General features: G+C 42.6%; 1 protein-coding gene across 5 annotated transcripts in view; it reads left to right on the top strand.

Annotated features, from left to right (window-relative positions):
- RALGAPA2 (Ral GTPase activating protein catalytic subunit alpha 2) overlaps positions 1-20,311 on the top strand; it is a 203,763-nt gene that overhangs the window by 115,216 nt on the left and 68,236 nt on the right. For all 5 annotated transcript variants that reach the window (XM_077309751.1, XM_077309750.1, XM_077309748.1 and 2 more), the window contains 4 exons: positions 2,306-2,377; positions 4,079-4,202; positions 5,622-5,777; positions 10,260-10,418. In XM_077309751.1, coding sequence (XP_077165866.1) covers positions 2,306-2,377; positions 4,079-4,202; positions 5,622-5,777; positions 10,260-10,418 — 511 coding nt within the window. The remainder of the gene's footprint in view (positions 1-2,305; positions 2,378-4,078; positions 4,203-5,621; positions 5,778-10,259; positions 10,419-20,311) is intronic.

The following is a 20,311-nucleotide window of genomic DNA, read 5'->3' on the forward strand; positions in this document are numbered from 1 at the left end:
CTACTATTGCTCATCAGCCCTCGAAATGATACCATAAAGGGAAAACCCTACCAGTGCCAGAATCATGGCCCCCCTAAACTCGTAAACTGAAGTTCAGTTAACAAGAATGAGTTGGATTCCACATTCCATGGATACAGAACCCATTGCTCTTCCCACCCTTTGCTCCCTGCTGCAGACCTTGCTGACCCCAGCACAGATTATTGCTGGGGTTACGAGAATTTGCACTGATAGCCTCACTGATCAGATAGCTCCACTGGGGAGCTCCTTCTTTCTCTTCCATGGACAGAACACCACCTATGTGAGAAGCTGAAAGGATGAGTTTGTTCCCTGTCCCAGCCTCACTGCAGCTGCCCCCCCCCCCCGACACAAACACATGCTAGTGGAGGTAGTAGTTTACATGAGCTCCTTGATCTGGGCAGCACATGTTCCTGGATGGAAAGGCCATGGCGGTGATGCTGGGAAAGAGCCAATGTTTCTAAAGGTAGACAGTTTGTGCCATAGTATTCTCTATTACTCTGTATGAAGGTGCAAGTTGGACAATGAAGAAAGCTGATTGACAAAGCAGTGGGTTCTTGACTAAATCAAGCCTGGACTCTCCTTAGAAGCTACAATGACTAAACTGAGGCTGTCATACTTTGGTCACACCATGAGAAGATTAGTCACTGTAAAAGACAATAATGTTCGGACAAATTGAAGGCAGCAGGAAAAGAGGAAGGCCTGACACGGGATTTATTTATTTATTATTTTATTTATATACTGCCCTCCCCTGAAGCTCAGGGCCGTTTACATAAAACAGGGAAACAATACAGATAACTCAATAATTATAAACAGTAACAATACAGTCATAACAATAGAACAGTATATTAGAACAGAAGAACACTGGTGAGGACATTGATTTAACTTTAACATACTGATGGCCCCGTGGATTGGATGACTCAGGGGCCAGTGGAAGGTGATTGGTTCAGGTGAAGAGTGCGGACTTGCGAGCTGGGTTTGATTCCCTGCTCCTCTCCCACATGCAGCCAGCTGGGTGACCTTGGGCTCGCCACAGCACTGATAAAGCTGTTCTTACCAAGCAGGAATATCAGGGCTCTCTCAGCCTCACTTCCCTCACAGGGTGTCTGTTGCGAGGAGAGGAAAGGGAAGGCAAATGTAAAACAACTTTGAGACTCTTTCAGGTAAAGAAAAGCGCCATATAAGAACCAACTCTTCTTTTGTAGGACATTCATTCATAGCATCGGCATGTCAGAAGTGACTTGACAGCACTTCACACACACATACACACACATTTGTATGCTTTTCACACCCATGAATGCTGGAAGGATAGCTCTCCGAAGTGCCCCACTTTCTACTTTGGTGTTGCTCCATTTATTGCTAGATCAGATTTGTATGAATGATAGTTTCATGAGCAATCCTTTTCCTTCTCCTTCATAATAGCACTATGGAATATTTTTGCCCCAGAGAACAAGTTAAAAGCATACTCTTTGACTCTTTTGGTGTGTTCCCCAATGCTGCAGAGCAATTTTGCTTTGGCTGAATGCAAAGCAGCAAGTCACTTGGATTCCACTCACCTGCCTATGTGTGGAAATATTTGTGTTCAGAACTCAGTTTGTCTGTTTGGTGGACTTTTCTGTCCCCTCTCAGTGGCACAGATGAAAAAGCATATTTTTCTGCAGATATATGTATGTATTTGTACATTTAATCATCCCTGGCAAGTGGATACCCCTTTTCATTGTGACTGGCTTCCTCAGCAGTGTGAGTTCTAGGCAGACTACTATTAGTGATTACGTGATGGAGGAGAATTTGAAAATCCTTTGTATGCCCAGCATCTCTTTATCCAGGATTCTCCCAGGGGGATTGTGCATGGTTTCTCCACTACCCCCGTTATTGCTTTCAAGTGTCTCAACTGTGTTCAACACTCTGGGCTCCTGGAGGATACTAAGGTATCACAAACTGAACTGGTGTGTCTCAGAGGGAGGGGTCTCACTCTCTCTCTCTCTGCTCATTTACAAGATCTTATTTTTCTCCAGATCTGCTTTTCCTATATGGGTGGCATCATTTTGCTGTTTTCGACTTAGTGGGGGGGCACCCCACTTTTAGATACAGTGATGATCGGATGGATCAGATTCAGCTGGTGGAAATTGCCATGCTGAGCTCTGTAAGAGTGGTCTTGTAAGAAATGTGAGAAGTCCTATTAAAAACTTGGGGTCAATTTTTTTTTTATCATTTGAAAGACTTAGAACCTAATGTCCATGTGCCATGAAGCTCTTCTACTATAACTTGTATATTCTGTATGCATCTGTAGAAAAAGTTTTCATCTATTGAAGAAAAACTCAAAACTATTGAGAGAGCTGAAAAATTTGGACTCCAGGCAATGGTGAGTTTAATGATTCCTTCAGCCAAACTTCTAGTATTTAATTTGTTTACCGAAGAAGGCCCAATTCTTAGTTTGATGCTTACTTATGTTTCTTTGACTAATTTTAGTAGAAAGTGTAGGATAATTATGAAGAAATCCCATATCAAAACTCATTTGACAGTTTTGGTTGGGTATTCCATTGAAATTTCCCAAAGAAGAGTTCCTGTTAACTTTGGCACAGTTTGTTGAGATTAGTGTGAAAAGCTTAATACATGGGATTAAAGATAATCAGTGTGGACTAGAGATCAATTTATCTAATAAATAGCACGTAAGCCTATGTCCCCACCAAGCAACCATGGAAGAAGATCTGTCCTCTCCCTCATCCCTCCAGGCTGTTACTCTCCCCCCCCACACACAAGCCAAACCCCAAACTCCTACTCCTCCCCCACAGATTCAAACCCTGAATTCCACTTGTTCCCCCTCTCTGCCACACTTCTCCATCTCACAGTCTCTCTTGAACCTTCTCCCCTGTTTGCATTGTAGGTAACAAGGTTTCACATCCATAAAAGCAATAGAATTGATTGATTGATTGATTTTATTTATAGTTAGATTTATATACCGCCGTTCACCAAAAGGTCTCACGGCGGTTCACAATAAAATATAAAATCGCAGTAAAATCACATAAAACCCCATAAGTACCCATTATTACAATAAAAAGATGGCATTCTATTCTGTGTCTCTCCCCGCTTGTTCAGAGAGAGGTAAGACGTTAGTTCCGTAAGAGAGAGAGGAGAGGAAAACTGGCCGATGGACTAGGGATCTTGGATGGAACCAGGCTCTGTCTTTGTGGTGGAATTAACCCCCCAGGCACCCTGTTCTAGAATACGCGGAATAGCCAGAACGCAGAATGCAAACCTGAATGAGAAGTTTACAGCTCCAGCCTTGTTCCAACAGCCCACAGCCCAAATATGGTGTTTTTTGCAGCTAGACCACCAGAAACTTTTAGCTATGCTTGCTTATTCTTCCTGAAACTAAGCAATAGAACATTTTCCCCTTTAAATAAGTAACATGGTACATGAGGAGGGGTGGTTCCAGTCTCTGATAATGTCCATAAGCACAATATCTGACACTATAATCTTTTTGCACATTTTAGTTCACTAAGGTTTAACTTGATTATCATTATAGTAGAGCAAGATTCCAGTCTCTATCACCTTAAAACCCAACAGAATTGCTACGGTACAAGCTTTTGAGAGTCAAAGCCTCCTTCATCAGACGATCTACAGATGTGACAAAGGGAGCTTTGACTCTCGGGAGCTAAGATGCTGGAAATCTTATTAAGTCCCTAAAGCGCTCCTGGACTCAAATCTTGCTCATCTACTGCAGACAAACTCTGCTGTCCAAATTATCCCTGTATTAGAAAGTTATGTATGAAGGGGGAGGTGCAAAGATGGTAAATTGGATTGTTATTGTTATATTGGATTTTATAGCATGAAAAAATGTTGAGTTAAAAAGCAGGAACTTTAACCAAGCATGGCTTTTGATCATCAGGTATAGAAGTTGTGTTTGTAGTTAATTAGTAAGTATAGTGGTACAAAGCTAAATAATGTGTCTTGTTTCGTATGACTTTTTTTTTCCTGAGTGGCTTTTTACACTGACAAATAAGCTAATCTGATAATTGTTTATAGGATTTCTTTGATTTTCATTTTTTATTTCAAATTGTAGCCGTGAAACTCACAAGATTGCAGTGTTTTATATTGCCGAAGGACAAGAAGATAAATGCTCTATTTTGTCCAACCCAAGAGGCAGCCAATCCTATGAAGATTTTGTGGCTGGACTAGGTTGGGAGGTAACTTGTTATCCAAACACATAGCTTAATGACAGTAAGATGAGTGTATGCTTCTGAATTAACTTGCTACCTCATCGAAGAACATGACAGTTTCCTGCTATTTCAGATAAACTGTTTGTTTCCTTCATTAATACTCTGCCTTTGTCTCCAATTGGGACCCAAAATGGCTTAGAGTGTGAGAATCATACAGTTGGAAGGGACCTCCTGGGGCATCTAGTCCAACCCCCTGCACTGTGGAGGACACTCACAACCCTATCGCTCATCCACTGTAACCTGCCACCCCTTGAATCTTCACAGAATCAGCCTTCGTCAGATGGCTATCCAGCCTCTGTTAAAAAATTTCCAAAGATAGAGAACATACCACCTCCTGAGGAAGCCTGTTCCACTGAGAAACCGCTCTGTCAGGAACTTCTTCCAGATGTTTAGACGGAATTTCTTTTGAATTAATGTCATTCCATTGGCTCTGGTCTGTCCCTCCAGGGCAAGAGAGAACACTGTTCTCCTCATCTCCAAAATAACCCTGTGAGGTAGATTAGCTGACAGTGTATGACTGGCCCAAGGTAACCCAGCAGGTTTCCGTGGCAGAGTGGGTATTGGAACCTGGGTCTCACAAATCCTAGTCTGAAACACTAACCACTAAGCCATACCAGCTCTGTTGAGTGAGACCTGGAGGAAACAGAGTATCTGCCCCTGTAATGAGTTGGCAGAAGTGGGTTTTTTTTTTGGTTTTGATACCTTTAATCTTCATGTTCTTTTCTGGTAAGTCAAGAATAAATGTTGGGAAGGGGATGATGGATTCTGCTACATGCCCTCTGAGTCATACTAAGGCTAGGATGCAAAACATCCCTTGCTTGCCTTCAGGTTTACATGTGGACCCCAGGTAGTCCTTTGTCCAGGCAGCTTACAGACCTTGTTTAGCTTTGCAACTGTAAAAAATGTTGCTTTAATGTTTGATTTAAAAACATACATGTACATTCTGCTGTGCAAAGTAACATAATCAACAATACAAGTCCCTAACCTGAAGAGTGTTTGACGATATATCTGTAGAGGTAAGATTCCAAAATGAACTGCATGCCAAGTGTCCCTTTAGGCAGGATCAGTCAAGTATATCAACACAAATGGCAGGATCTTAGACACAAGCAAGGGCATAACAAACGTGGCATCTGTTTTATATGTAGCTCCATGAAATATTAAGAAATTTCTGGGTGGTTTTTTTTTTAGATAAAGGGCCACTAATTAAATTTTAATGTTAAAAAGAAATAGTGCTTCATCTTTAGTGTTGCAGCCACCATAAAATGTACATTATATAGATACAAGGAACTAAGTCTCAGTAATTTTAGTGGAACCCACTGCTAGGTAATTGTGCATAAGATTGAAACTGGAAAGTAAATGTAATTCTTCCCTTTTTTGTTACTTAAGGTTGAACTTTCAACTCACTGTGGATTTATGGGTGGCCTTCAGCGTAATGGAAGCACAGGGCAAACAGCACCTTATTATGCCAGTTCGACAGTGGAAGTTATTTTCCATGTGTGCACACGCATGCCATCTGATTCTGATGATTCGTTGACCAAAAAGGTAACCGAAAATGGAAAAGTCAAACAGTGCAATGGATATTGTTCCTCCTTAAATATATTTGTTCTGGGGCATCCAGGCATAAATCACTCAAGTGGGGTTGGATTTTGAACCACACAGATTTGCTTTAGAGCTAAATTTGAATGGTATACTCTGAAATGGGCAGAAAAAGTTGGACAAAACTGGATCTTTTACAATCCATCAGTGACTCCCCTGAAAGTGCTACACTAAGGTTAGGATCTAAAACACTCCTTGCTTGACTCCCAAAGACCTCCAGGTCACTTATATGTAGATCCCAGGTATTCCTCTGCTCAGGCAGCTTGCAGGCCTTGTGTAGCTTTGCAATTTTTGTATCATTTATAAATTTAGAATATAATTTAGAAGATTAGAATATTCTACTTGAACTATTTTCAACCAAGTATGAAAGTAGTGTCTAGTAGTTCTAACTATAACTGTTCAGGTGTTACGAGGATTCCAACCAGTTCTGACCATCATTTTCTTTCTTCTCCCAGTTTCCAGGCATGACAAGCTCGTCAGCTAGGCTAGTAGTTTAGCGTTGTGCTTAATAGCATGACAGAAGGTCATACCACCTGCTGGTCAGAAAAGCTGCCTCTAAACATGACCATTCACCAGCAGGCTGTGATCCACAGAATCAAGCAGATGTCATAGGAATACCTAATTATTAAATTCTGGTTTTGTATGAAAATAGTTGAGCTCTCACATGCCTTGCCTAAAATAACTAATATTTTGAAAATTTTGAGCAGCATTGGTTCTACGATACTGAAAGTACTTTTTTGTGCTCCTTTAGCTCTGTAAAATATGAACCGCTGTACAATGGTTGTCGTTAATGAAAGGTTTCTTCCATTGTCATAATAAGGGAGAGGGTGGTACCTTTCCGAGCACAAGGATGTCTCACTTGGCAATGTATTGGGAAGGGGCCCCCCATACAGACAATCTTACAGTCATAATAGACATTAATAGTGGTAGCAACAAGCATAATCTCTCCTTGTCCAGGCTGTATAGCTTTTTCCGCGTATGTATAGCTTTTTCCGCGAAACCTTAGCAGCAAATAGCTTCTTGGTTTGGAAAATTACCCCCACCCACACGCACCCACATACTGCACTCTTGTTCCCTTACTCAAGAAATTTGTTAGTTCTAGCTCGATTAGATTTTTAGCAGCTAATCTTAACTGCAGTAGGGAGTTGTGAACTGGAGACGGGCTATGCTATTGGATTTGTTCAATTCATTTGACTCTAGGACTATAATTGCACTTATGTCTTACAAGGCTTTTTATAGCCTCAGGCTGGCTGGCAGCAGAAAACAAATTGGCAGTGAATACAGTAAGAATGAAAGGGAATGAAAGGCACACATTATCAGTCTCCAGGCAATGCTGTTCTGGCAGGAAGTTTCTTGGTTAATTTACAAATAAAACTTCGATTTTAGGATGGGCACTCTGTCAGGCAGACAATGGGAATGTCAGGACTGGTCATTACTCAGGGAAAGTAGCAGCCAGGCCTGCCCAAAAACAGAAGTTCTTCAATCACACAGACAACTCCTTTCTGGAGCCAGCTGGCTTCATGATGCAATTAATAGGAAAAGGAGGTCAAACTATTAGGTGTGTATCCCATGACCACTGTCAGCCATGGTGTGCTGCCTGGCAGGCAGGCAGGGAGCAGAATAGCAAACGCTGAATGCCTTTAGCACTATTGAATCAAGTGGCATATGCAGAATGACACACAACCAGGCCTGGAACATGCAATTGTTTTTGTACAGCTTGAAAAATAATAAATTGTCCAGTGACTGACAAACAGCTTCTGATGCACAGACTGCAGTTGGGGAAATTAAGATGAGACATGATGGATAATAATAAAATTCAAATTAGACTCATTATTGACCTTTTGTCATGCGAACATGCTATTTAATCTGTCCCTATGCTTTTAGTTTTGGGGTTAAATATTGTAAGAACAAATTATCTGTGCTCTTAATTTGTGTATGTTGCTTATTACTAATATCATCCTAGGAAGATCCTCCAAAAACTGTCAAATGGCAAAGGGCAAATTACTGGCTAATGACTGCAATTTGCATATCTATTGCTTTTGTTTTAAACAATGGTATTCCAGGTATTGTGTTAATAATGCGATTTTTTAAAAAAACCAAAGGCCCAGTATTAAAATAGCTTTGTGGTATCTTTAGACTTATCTAAAATATTTCTAGTGATGACAGGATTTCTCTAGCTCTCCTTAATTTTTTCCTCATGAATTGCATTTAAAATCTATGATGGCTAAAGACTGAACTCGTTCCCAGAACTAATTTCCCTGCTGTTTTTATGTTTTGTAAAGTTCTTTTTTCTGACAGTGCCCCCTCAGTCTTCTCTGCATAAGTTTGAACTTACTGGTTGCCCATTTAAACAATTGCTTTATCTCTCTTTTGTAAACAGATCAAGATAGGTAGCTGTGTTAGCAGGCCTGCAGCAGTAAAAAAAGAGCAAGAGCCCAGGAGCAGCTTAAGGACTAACAAAACTGGTGCCACACATTTTGTTAGTCTTTTCAATGCTTCTGGACTCTTGCTCTTTGGAGAGACATCCATTTAGATGCTTGTGAACCATCCTGTTCCTTTTCATGTTCCTCGAAGTTCCAGTTCCATAACTCTGTCACCCACATGTTACCTTAAAATGTATTATTTGTTCCTATCCCCTAACCTATCCCGTTTTTCTTTGTGTTCTCTTTTAAATGCGGTGACTAAAGTGAGCGTGTTACCTGAGTTGCAGTTGAATGAGTGTCAGGTATTGTGGCAGACTTCTGACGTCTTCTGGTTGATGGTTCTGTTCATGCAGATTGTTCTGACTCATACTGAGCTCATGCTCCAGTATAAATTCCAAATCCTTTTTTAGCAGTGTCACTGTCAGACTAACCCAAGGAAGCTTGCTTGAAATCCACCAGGGCCAGAGCTTTCTCTGACCTGGCCCCCACCTGGTGGAACAAGCTCCCAGAGGAGATCAGGGCCCTGCCGGAACTAGAACAATTCCGCAAGGCCTGCAAAAGGTAGCTCTTCCGCTAGACATTTGGTTCAGGTCGACCAGAACCAGCATGTTCCACTGGGCCCCTGAGCCTCCCTCCCATGAAATTCAATGTCTGATCCAGCCAACTATGGGTCTGTCAGTATGCTGCAGTTATGAATGTACTGTTCTCACTAATGTTCTATTGTTCTACTGTACTATTGTTCTATTGTTATTTTACTGTTATTTATGGTTAGTGATTTCCTGTTTTGCTGTTTCCTGTGAACTGCCCTGAGCCTCAGGGGAGGGGATGTGTATAAGTGTAATTAATAAATAAACAAACAAACCAAAGCTACCACCATCTTCTTTTCAGATAAAACTTGACTTTAATGGGGGGAGGGGTTAAGCCCAGAGCTCCAAATTTTTCAGGAAATTTAAGATGGTAAAAACAAACCATGATAGCTATCCCCAAGCATAAGAGTTACTATGTGCCGCTGCCATAAAAATCTGATGCTCTAAAGTAGCATAATTTTAAGTTCTATTTTATGATCTGTTTTAAATTGTATTGTATTAAATGACCATATTCTATTGGTCTTTTATGTATTAACTTCACATAACTTGGTCTGAATGACTGTAATGAAGTTTGAACTGAACTGAGTTCACTGGGCTCAGTGCCTTGACCTTCCAGGGCTTCTGTGCAGTGAAAGAAGTCTTCCCCGTGTGCAAAGTGCTCAGAAGAGTAGTGTGCATGAACGGAGAGTCTGCTTCTGCCAGGCCATCCACTAATAGAACAAAGTCTCCCTTCCCTGTCTCTTCCCCTCTTTCAAAAGCTGTGGTCCTTGAACTTAGAACATGTGACCTGAGTCAAGAAAGTCATGAATTAGGTTGAGTTGGAAGGCAGGCTGTTGCTGAGGCCTGAGCAGCAAGTGACGCTTGGAGAATTTGCATTTATTTATTTTATTTAAAATGTTTTTATGCTGCCTTTCCACCCAAACAGGGCTTCCCACCCAAAGTCTGTTTCTTGTGCACGGCAGTATTCTCCCTCAGCTTAGACTGCTGTAAGATGTCGCAGTTTCTCTAGCCAGAATCCTACCAGTATTATGAAGGAAAACATTATTTCCCTGCTTTGAGTAAGCGGCAGCTCAACAATTAGTTCATGATGTTTTTTGCCAGAGCATATTTCCTGCTAAGAGCCTAATGCTGGGAGAAGAGCCTAATGCTGGGAGCGATCGAGGGCAAAAGAAGAAGGGGACGACAGAGAATGAGGTGGCTGGATTGGAGTCACTGAAGCAGTAGGTGCAAACTTAAATGGACTCCGGGGAATGGTAGAGGACAGGAAGGCCTGGAGGATCATTGTCCATGGGGTCGCAATGGGTCGGACACGACTTTGCACATAACAACAACAACAATTTCCTGCTAGCTTTGTCAGCCATCACTCCACGAACCATTTTGGTCATTCCGATTAATAGTGAGCCTATTTGTCATTGCAGCTTCGTCACTTGGGGAACGATGAGGTTCATGTTGTCTGGTCTGAACATACCAGGAATTATCGCAGGGGCATAATACCAACAGATTTCGGAGACGTTTTAATGGTTATTTATCCGATGAAGAATCACATGTTTTTCATAGAGATCATGAAGAAACCAGAGGTATGTTTTTTGTTACCTTCATTCTATCTGTGATTACCAGTATTTGCAGAATAGGAACAGTTCTAACACTTGAAGACACTCCGTTAATCAAGAAGATTGCAGACGAAATTATACTATTACCATTTGGAGGTTAAAAATTAAGTGATATCTTTAAATATTGATGTAAATGATGAGGAACAAGAGGACTCGTTACTGAGGAAGGTATTTTCACTGAAAACGGATATTACCGGGATGTAGTTTTGGCAGAAGTCCTACTGAATAAAAGAACACTTAAAGGGCCCACATTATTTTTGAATAATATTTTTATTATACTGCCAATGGGATAGGTCTTTCTTTTTCTTGGGTGAACAGCATAGACTTTCCTATATCACTCTTGTGACACTCTTAATAGCAAACTCTGGGTAATATTTTTAGATTTTATAACATTTTATGTTGAAAGTTTATTTAAGACACTTTTGCCTCACCCCTGGGGTTACTTGACAGCCCTTGAAGAGTTTCCCAAATGGGTGGAAGCTAATAATCTGTACACCGCCCGTGGCGCCGCGGGCGCCACGGACTAAATAAATGGTTAAGGGGCCTTGAGGAGGGCTCTGTCCGTGATGAGGAAGGGTCCGAATTGGACCCTTCCTCACGACAGACAATCGGAGGGACCAATTGGCAGGCGCGAAGCGCCTGCCGATCGGTCCCTCCGATTCCCAGCCCCAGCAACTGCGAGCCGCGCTCAGCGCGGCTCGCAGTTGCTCCCGGCCTGACGTGGTGAGAGGCGCGAAGCGTCTCTCACCGCGTCAGGCCGGCCCCAAGGAAGCCCCCGCCGCAAACACAACACAAGACTCCAGCCGCCGAGAAGCTGCAGAAAAAAAAGAAACACCCCCGGAGGAGCCTTTCGCCGCTAGCGCGACGAGAGGCAGCAGAAAAAAAAACCCCTGTAGGAGCTCCAAGCCGCCGCGCCCACGAGAGGCAGCAGAAAAAAAAAAACCCTGTAGGAGCCTTTCACAGCTCCAAGCAGCAGAAAAAAAAACCCTGTAGGAGCCTTTCGCAGATCCAAGCAGCAGAAAAAAAAACCCCTGTAGGAGCCTTTCACAGCTCCAAGCAGCAGAAAAAAAAACCCTGTAGGAGCCTTTCGCAGATCCAAGCAGCAGAAAACAAAACCCTGAAGGAGCCTTTCCCAGCTCCAAGCAGCAGGAAAAAAAACCCCTGTAGGAGCTCCAAGCCCGCACGCCCACGAGAGCTAGCAGGAAAAAAAAACCCTGCAGGAGCCTTTCACAGCTCCAAGCAGCAGAAAAAAAAACCCTGTAGGAGCCTTTCGCAGATCCAAGCAGCAGAAAACAAAACCCTGAAGGAGCCTTTCCCAGCTCCAAGCAGCAGGAAAAAAAACCCCTGTAGGAGCTCCAAGCCCGCACGCCCACGAGAGCTAGCAGGAAAAAAAAACCCTGCAGGAGCCTTTCACAGCTCCAAGCAGCAGAAAAAAAAACCCTGTAGGAGCCTTTCGCAGATCCAAGCAGCAGAAAACAAAACCCTGAAGGAGCCTTTCCCAGCTCCAAGCAGCAGGAAAAAAAACCCCTGTAGGAGCTCCAAGCCCACGAGAGCTAGCAGGAAAAAAAAACCCTGCAGGAGCCTTTCACAGCTCCAAGCAGCAGAAAAAAAAACCCTGTAGGAGCCTTTCGCAGATCCAAGCAGCAGAAAACAAAACCCTGTAGGAGCCTTTCCCAGCTCCAAGCAGCAGAAAAAAAAAACCCTGTAGGAGCCTTTCACAGCTCCACGCAGCAGAAAAAAAAAGCACCTCCTGGTGTCCCCTGGGTCCTAGCGCCCATTGCATTCCTGGTTGCAATGGGCTTTCTTGCTAGTGTTAATATATTTTTTAAATTTGTTAAACATTTATTGGGTTATCTAACCATATATGGTCATGTTGACCCCCCTCCCCCCATGGGCAATAATAGGACTGGAGGGGGTGGGAAGGGGAGGGGGTCCAGGTGGGCATATACACAGCTCTGCTTCCCAATCATATTCTGTACGATTGTGCCACTTCTGGGGTTTTGAAAAGCCTGATGAATGTTTCAGGGGTTTCTTAAAAGCAAAAAAAGAGAAAGCCTGCTTTTCAGCTATGAAATATTACCAGACTGATTTTGGAACCCTGTGCCATTCTGTTTCTTCAATAGCTTTGAATATTTCCCAGAATAAAACCCTTCTTATTGCTCTTAGAGCCCATTCAGATGATAGAAGGTAATAAGAGAAAAGAACACTGTATGTGGCTTGTAGTTCTGAGTCCTCAATTGTACTGTAATTTGCAGAGTAGGAATTCATGGATTTTATTCATGCTTGACTGGCCACTGGTTCAACTTGCATTCTGTTCACTGGTCACAAATGAGGACCTGTTTTTCAGTGATAAATAGTTCATAAGCCTGTTTCTTGGTTGACAGTTTGCTTTTTGAATATGTGCATTCTCACACAGCCCAATCAAGCTCTACTGCCCTCCTTCCTTACTATCTGTTACGCTCAGCAAGCAGTTGTTTAAATAGACAAATAAATCATAAATCATATAAATCAGTTATAAATAAACCAACCATAAAGCCTGCTGCATGCCAAAATATGGCGTGCGCTAGTGGGAAGACGTTTGGGGGGGAGGCAAGGCTGTAGAGGCATAGAATCATAGAGTTGGAAGGGGCCATACAGGCCATCTAGTCCAACCCCCTGCTCAATGCAGGATCAGCCCAAAGCATCCTAAATCATCCAAGAAAAGTGTGTATCCAACCTTTGCTTGAAGACTGCCAGTGAGGGGGAGCTCACCACCTCCTTAGGCAGCCTATTCCACTGCTGAACTACTCTGACTGTGAAATTTTTTTCCTGATATCTAGCCTATATCGTTGTACTTGTCGTTTAAACCCATTACTGCGTGTCCTCTACTCTGCAGCCAATGGGAACAGCATCCTGCCCTCCTCCAAGTGACAAACTTTCAGATACTTAAAGAGGGCTATCATGTCCCCTCTCAGCCTCCTTTTCTCCAGGCTGAACATTCCCAAGTCCCTCAACTTATCTTCATAGGGCTTGGTCCCTCTGAGAGGCCTCCCTCCTCCCCCTGGCCTTCCCTGTCACTGTACAATGCAGTGCAGCTACCTGTGGCAGTGTCGGCAGCAATGCCGCCAGATTGCCCCTGTGTGGGCAGGCCCTGGGCGTGGCCTGTCCGAGGCAGCGCGTCCCGATTGGACCCTGCCTCAGACAGGCCGTGCCCAGTCTCTGCCCACCCTCCCCTTAGGCTGTTATTTGAACAATGAAGCGCTGTTAAAGATGCTGGTTTTAACAAAATTATGCCCTGTGGTGTTTGACAAAGATGTTCCTTACTGATCCTAATAGCTGCTGCTGAGTTTGAACCAGCAGCATGTTTGGGCATGCTTAGTTTTACAAAGGCTTTTGTGCAAACCAGTTTGGCAGGTGTGTTTGTCATGGACTGAACAGGTTGGGTGATCGACTCATATTAGATGGGCACCTTTAAAGACTTTTGTGGCGAACCTTCCAGCACTCCTCCTCACAGTAAGCCCCAAGACACAGAGTTGGTTCCTGCTGCATTCAGACGTAGATGGAAGTCGGGTTGCCCACTCTGGCGCAGTTCGGCCGTTCAGATGGCCGCCTCGGGCTTGGGTGATCGCTGAACTACGCTGGAGCACACAACCCTAGCTGGAAGGAAGCCGGGAGTAGGGAGGCATCACAACTTCCTCACACTCTTGTGTTCTTCACTGGTTGCGTGTGCAGTTTTTAAAAATATATTTTATATTTTTGTGTACTGTAACATGGTTTTGTCAAAAGGTGTATTTTTGGAGTCAGCAAGGGTGCCCTTGCGCATGGGCCCTCTTCTCAGTTACTGCCTACATAAACAAACATATATTAAATTGGAAGCATGTAAGCAGCTTTGATAGCAGAGGGGATGTCTGTGTGTGTGTGTGTGTGTGTGTGTGTGTGCTGAATCTGCATTCCCTGTAATTTTTGAAAAGCTGTCAGTGTCATCAAAACAAAACAACATTGTCTCATTTTGACAACTTCTTAAGCAGACATCTTCTTATTCATCCACTTACAAAGATTTTTAAAATAACGCTGCAGAATGAGTGACACTTGCAAAAAAAAGGGGGAGGGGGACCAATGTGTGCTGAGTAAATGTGGACTAAAAAGATTGTATACTTGGTATGCTGGAGTAAACTTCTGACGAGTATTCAGTTAACATATCATTGGACTGCAGTTATGCATCCATTTATATAAAAAAGTCTTCCTTTAAATAATATTGAACCTATTTGAATACTTCTCGGCACAGGTAGCCGAAACCTCAAATTTAACCATTTTTTACATTGTGTGGACAGACCTGATCTCTTCTTGCATCTCCTCTCCCCTTGCCCTGGGTGACCTTCCCGGCCATGCCAGAGGTGATGTGATGTGCTCTGGTGAGCCCACTCCCACTTGTTCAGCTGTCACGGGTTTTAAAATAAATGGCCCAGTTTTTTAAATGCATTTTATCACAATAGCCTTGTGGCCCTGTTCCTTGTGGGGGATGAGGCAGCTGCCTCTTGTGTTCATAGATAATGGTAGATTTAAGCAACTCTCCGACAAGCTCCAGTTTGTGCTGTTGCCCTGAGGCGTCCGGACCCCATGAAAAAGCAAAATGTGGGACAGATTCAGAAGCAGATGATGTATAACCAATCCAAGACAAACATGCTCAGAACAATAAGCATAGCTCTGAAATGTATAGGTTTGCCCCTTGTTAGGACTTTGTGATTTGAGATTATTATTGCTAGGTTTATTACCTTCCGATATCAGTAAAGCCGTCTCTGATGGAGTTGATTTCAAAAATGAACTTTTGTTTTTCAAGGCCTAAGCATCTTGGCCTCTAGTAGCAACACTTCTTCTTAGAGAGAAACTGCACTAAAATCTTAATCTTGGGTCACAATATTGTCTACTTACACTGAAGCATGTTATAAAGTGTTGATGATGATAGATTGCCCCCTTGATATGGACACCTTCTCAGCTCTCTATGTTCAAATTGGCTCCCTAAATAGTTTCATTAAAAGTCATGTGTGGATTGATAAGGATTCTTGCAGAATAGGAAGCTTGAGAGGAGGAGAGCTTGTTCTTTTCACAAACGCAGCTGTACCTTCAAAGTATCCAGGCTGCAGAAAGAAAAATAGCAAACTGGAAAATGTATTAAGCCTTCCATTTAAAATACAACCTTTTCAGTGTAATAAAATTAATCTGGACATTTCCAGGGCAAAATGTGGCTGACCTTTCGTTCACCAGCTACTGACCCCCAGTGAATGAAAGCAGCTTTTCGAGAGAAATGGCTGTTTGGCTTCAGTCCCTGGTATTTAAATTGCATTCCCTAATCAAATGAAAAAGCTGTCTCTTCTCTGTCAGGTTTCAGGATCCATGGTAACATTTGGCCTTTTATGTACATGTTAGCCTTTTTTGTTTGCATCTAAGTAGAGACACCTGGATCAATGTTAACATTCACCGATTTAGTATTAATAGTTTCATTATGTAAGAATCTCTGATCAGATAGCTGTTACTTTTGTTATATTGCTACAGCTTGCATTGTGTTTATTTTTTTCCCATTATTATCATCCTCGGCTTGGCAACCAGGCAACGATTTGCAAACTTTTTTGTCTTGATTAATTAACCAATATAATTATCGGTAACTGCGATGCAGTCTTTTGCTCAACAAAGCCGCCAAGAGGAAAACAATAGTAAGTCTGTTAGTCTGAATGCATTCCACGCGTCGCAGATGCATTAAGATATTCCGAACAATGAGACAGAAAGCAGCCTGCGAGAGCGGACAAAGAGCGCCTTGCAGCCTCAACACGCTGTCCATACCGCCAGGGATATGCGGAGAGTTCCCTGGGACACAGATGCCTCGTTAGATAGCGGCCAGTCGGCAGAGATTTAATTCTCAGCCATTTGGTACAATAATTTACTAATTCACCAGTTTTTAAAACTGTGTTGCTTACTGTGGAAGACAAGTCTTTATCCTCAAAGGCTTATTTAAATTTGACTGTAGCATTTTTTTAACTGAGCACAATGGAGCTTTTTTCCTTTTCTTCTTCCCCCCCCCTTTTCTTTTGCTTAATAATTGTAGTAGAGCCGAAGTGGCAGTGTGAGGAATATTAATCGTTTCATGATAACGTTAGAATGTGTGAAGGTCACCAGGAAGGAGGTAGTATTGTTTCTTATCTATATGTTTATCACACAAGATCTTTTTATTCTTAGATTGGTGTGTTTAATCTGAGCACCTATTTTTCAAGAAGAAATCCCAGTTTTGATTGTGTAAAAACAAATAAAATGCTTTTTTGGGAGAGATTTCATTTTCCTGGAAGTAGCTGGGAAATCAGTCTCCTGGGGACTGGGTGAATCTCTTGGGTTCTCCACACTGGCCCTTGGCCACAGCCCTATCTTTCAGATTCGTGTAGAACTGACTATCCCACATTACTTGTATGTACCTCAGATGTCAAGGGGGGGGGAATCAGGCCAGTCAATTTAAAGCAAATGGCCCAGTGGCTATTCTTAGTGTGTGATTCAAAATTTGAACCTGAAATAGTTTGCATGGCCAATTATATAATTACTGTTTTATAAATGCTAAAGCACCTGCACAAGTGCCTATAAACTTCCTGTTCTGCTGTGGTGCTACATCAAAGTACACAATCCCGGTCCTCAGGACATGGCAGTGCCCAACAGGTCACCTTGGACTGTTGCTCCTGAGCCCGGAACTAGCTCTGGCTTGGTCACACCCAGTTCATGGCAGCAGCCTTCCACATTTCTCCAGCAGCCTTAGGGAGACAGAAGTCGATTCATGGCTGTGTTTTTTCAAATGGGGCAGAGCTGGACCATGTTGTTCTGCTTATCCTGTTTTTGTTTGTTTGTTTGTATTTTGGCTGTTAGTCTATTTTGTAGGTTATTTTGCTTCGGTACCCTCATTGGCGGTATCAGGATGACCTAGCATTTTATTCATATATTTTATTTTATACCCCGTATTTCTCCCCCAGTGGGAACCCAAAACATCCCTCTTTCTCGTTGTCTGCATTTTAGCCTCACACCAGACTCATATGTTAGTTTAGTCTTAGACTGTGTGACTGGCCCAAGGTCAGCCAGTGAACTTCCGTGGCAGAGTGAGGATTTAAACCTAGGTCTCCCAGGTTCTAGTCCAGCTCTGTAACCACCACTCCACACTGCCTCAATGCCTGCTTTCAATATAACATATAAAACAGGGAGGGAAACAGATTTGCCGAGAGCCTCCAGGGCCCCCAGACCAAGATTCCCTCGCCCCTCCTCCCCAACCCTGCCTCAAACCTCAGTATCAAAGCAAAGCAACTCTCTTGGCCTGAAACTGTGAACAGAATAAAAATAGTTAATCAGGTAAGAGACAGTAAAAATTAAAGAATAGGTTGTTGCCAGAGCAGCCATCTTCTCCCTCCACCACAACTGGCTTTAAGGGGGGGAAATCAGCAGGTGAATATATGCGTCTGTTGTCATTACTCAGTGATGATTTGAAACTCTCAAGAGTGTCTAATTTTTTTTAAACAGTCACAGATTAATGAACAGGATTACAGAACAAAATCATGACACTGCTTTGTTGTCAGATCTACATGAAATGGGCTGTGCACAATTTTTTTTCTGGGATGAAATAAACTTTCACATCACTTAAGATTTCAGTCAAGCTCCCAAACACATGAAAATTGTAACAACACATGGCTTAATTTCTGTGACTTGTAAACAGTAAATACATATGTGGTGGGATGCAACCAGTTGTTTTGCTGGTGATAAAGGAAATAGGTGCCCTCTATGTGTGGGGCAGAAGTTGTTGTAAAGAGAGGAAACTGGGAGAGATTCAGTGAAAAGGCTGTCTGAATCACACATCACAGAATCATAGGGTTGGAAGGGGCCATACAGGCCATCTAGTCCAACCCCCTGCTCAATGCAGGATCAGCCAAAAGCATCCTAAAGCATCCTAAAGATTGGAACCAACCCACTATCTTGCTGGTTATGCTCACTTATTAATTCTTGTGCCCTTTTAGAACTTGGAAGATATGTCCAGGAAGAAATTCAACTTTCCCAAATATTTGTGACACACATTTGTTGCAGGAACGGTGGAACATGGTGGACTTTAATTTTTTTCCCTTTCAAGGAACCCTCCATTCCCACACAAACCCTCTTTCTGTACTGCCTCCCTCAGCCCCACAGCAGAAGAGTTGGTTCTTATATGCCGCTTTTCTCTACCCGAAGGAGGCTCAAAGCAGCTTACATTTGCCTTTTCTCTCCCCACAACAGACACCCTGTGGGGTGGCTGAGGTTGAGAGAGCCCTGATATTACTGCTCAGTCAGAACAGCTTTCTCAGTGCCATGGCAAGCCCAAGGTTGCCCAGCGGGCTGCATGTGGGGGAGCGCGGAATCAAACATGGCTCGCCACATTAGATGTCTGTGCTCCCTACCACTAGACCAAGCAGACAAGGGCCTTAGCTTGGTGCCACTGCTCTGATCCTGGAGAAATTGTAAATGCGACTACAGCAATTTTCAATTTCTGTAAACCACTTTAAATATTTTTAATAAAAAGCTGTACAAACTATTACTTCTATTTTAATAGAAAAGCCTAAACACTCTACTAAATAATTCTAAAAATTAGATAAGCTTGGAATTAAAATTAATCAAATAAATTAAATCAAAATTAAATTGAATTAATAAATTAAAATTAAAAAATAAAAGATGAAATTATTTTATTTATTCATTACTAAATTTATATGCTTCCCCTCTCAGAGTTACTGACAGTGTGGTTCATAGCCAAAATAAATTACAACTAAAGCCAGTTAAAACACTTAAATATTTTGTAATAGCTCAACTTCGTTTCTACCTCACCGTCTCCCCCTTGGGGAGTGGCTTACTTTAAGGAGGGCACCATATGATGGTATCGATTCCTTATATATTTACTTATGTTCTGCCTTTCTCCGTAGACAGGAACCCCCTAAAAGGCTTATACTATTCTCTCCTCCGTTTTGGATTTACCATGAAGTTAGAATAATGAACAGAAATGACAGGGATTTACAGTAGCCTTTATCCAGGCTTATAAGTGAATGTTTAATGATCAGAGAGATTTTGTAACCGATAACTATGTTGTAGTCATTCACGTTATGCTTGCTCAGGCTCCAGGCACCCATAATTTGGTCTTGGTCTTTTGTCTCAACACTAAACTCTAAGGATGTGTCCAGGAAGAAATCCAGTAGGTGCACCTTTCCCAAAGATATTTAAGGCACCTTTTCCAAAGATACTTAAGGCATCTGTGCAGTAGCTACAGTACTTCTACAGCAGTTTAGCAAACACACACACAAAAATAACCAGTCCAAGAATTGCCGGATTGAAGCCATCTATAAAAATCAAAACCTTTAAAGTTATTCTGTGAAAACTGGTCAGTATCTAAAATTGTCTGGTTTTTAATCTTTTAAAGGCTTTAAAGGGGCCATAATGGAAGTTAGGAAAGAAGTGTTTTTAACCTGTTAACATCTTTTAATTGGACTTCGTCAGCAGATTTCATTCCGCTGGGAGCGGTGAGGCGATGCAGGGAAGCCACTTGGAACCAGTGCAGCAGCTTTGTTCAACTTGCGGGGTTCAGAGGCTGGAAAGTGGGGAGACTGTGCAGCAAGAGTGACCCACTTAGCACTTGACTATGCCCTGTTGCTGCATAAGGAAGACAGCTCTGCAGTTCCTCCCCAGACCCCAGGAGACCCTTTTGAGATGGGGAGGCAAGGAAGCTTGTAGCCAGATGCGGATGTTGGATTTTCATAGAGCAAACTTTAATAAACACAGAGACATGATGAGTGTCATACCATGGACGAGAATGCTGGAAGGGAAGGGGAGCATGTGAAGGGTGGGCGCTA

The sequence above is a fragment of the Paroedura picta genome, chromosome 14 (genome assembly GCF_049243985.1).
Source record: "Paroedura picta isolate Pp20150507F chromosome 14, Ppicta_v3.0, whole genome shotgun sequence".
Taxonomy (NCBI): Eukaryota; Metazoa; Chordata; class Lepidosauria; order Squamata; family Gekkonidae; genus Paroedura; species Paroedura picta.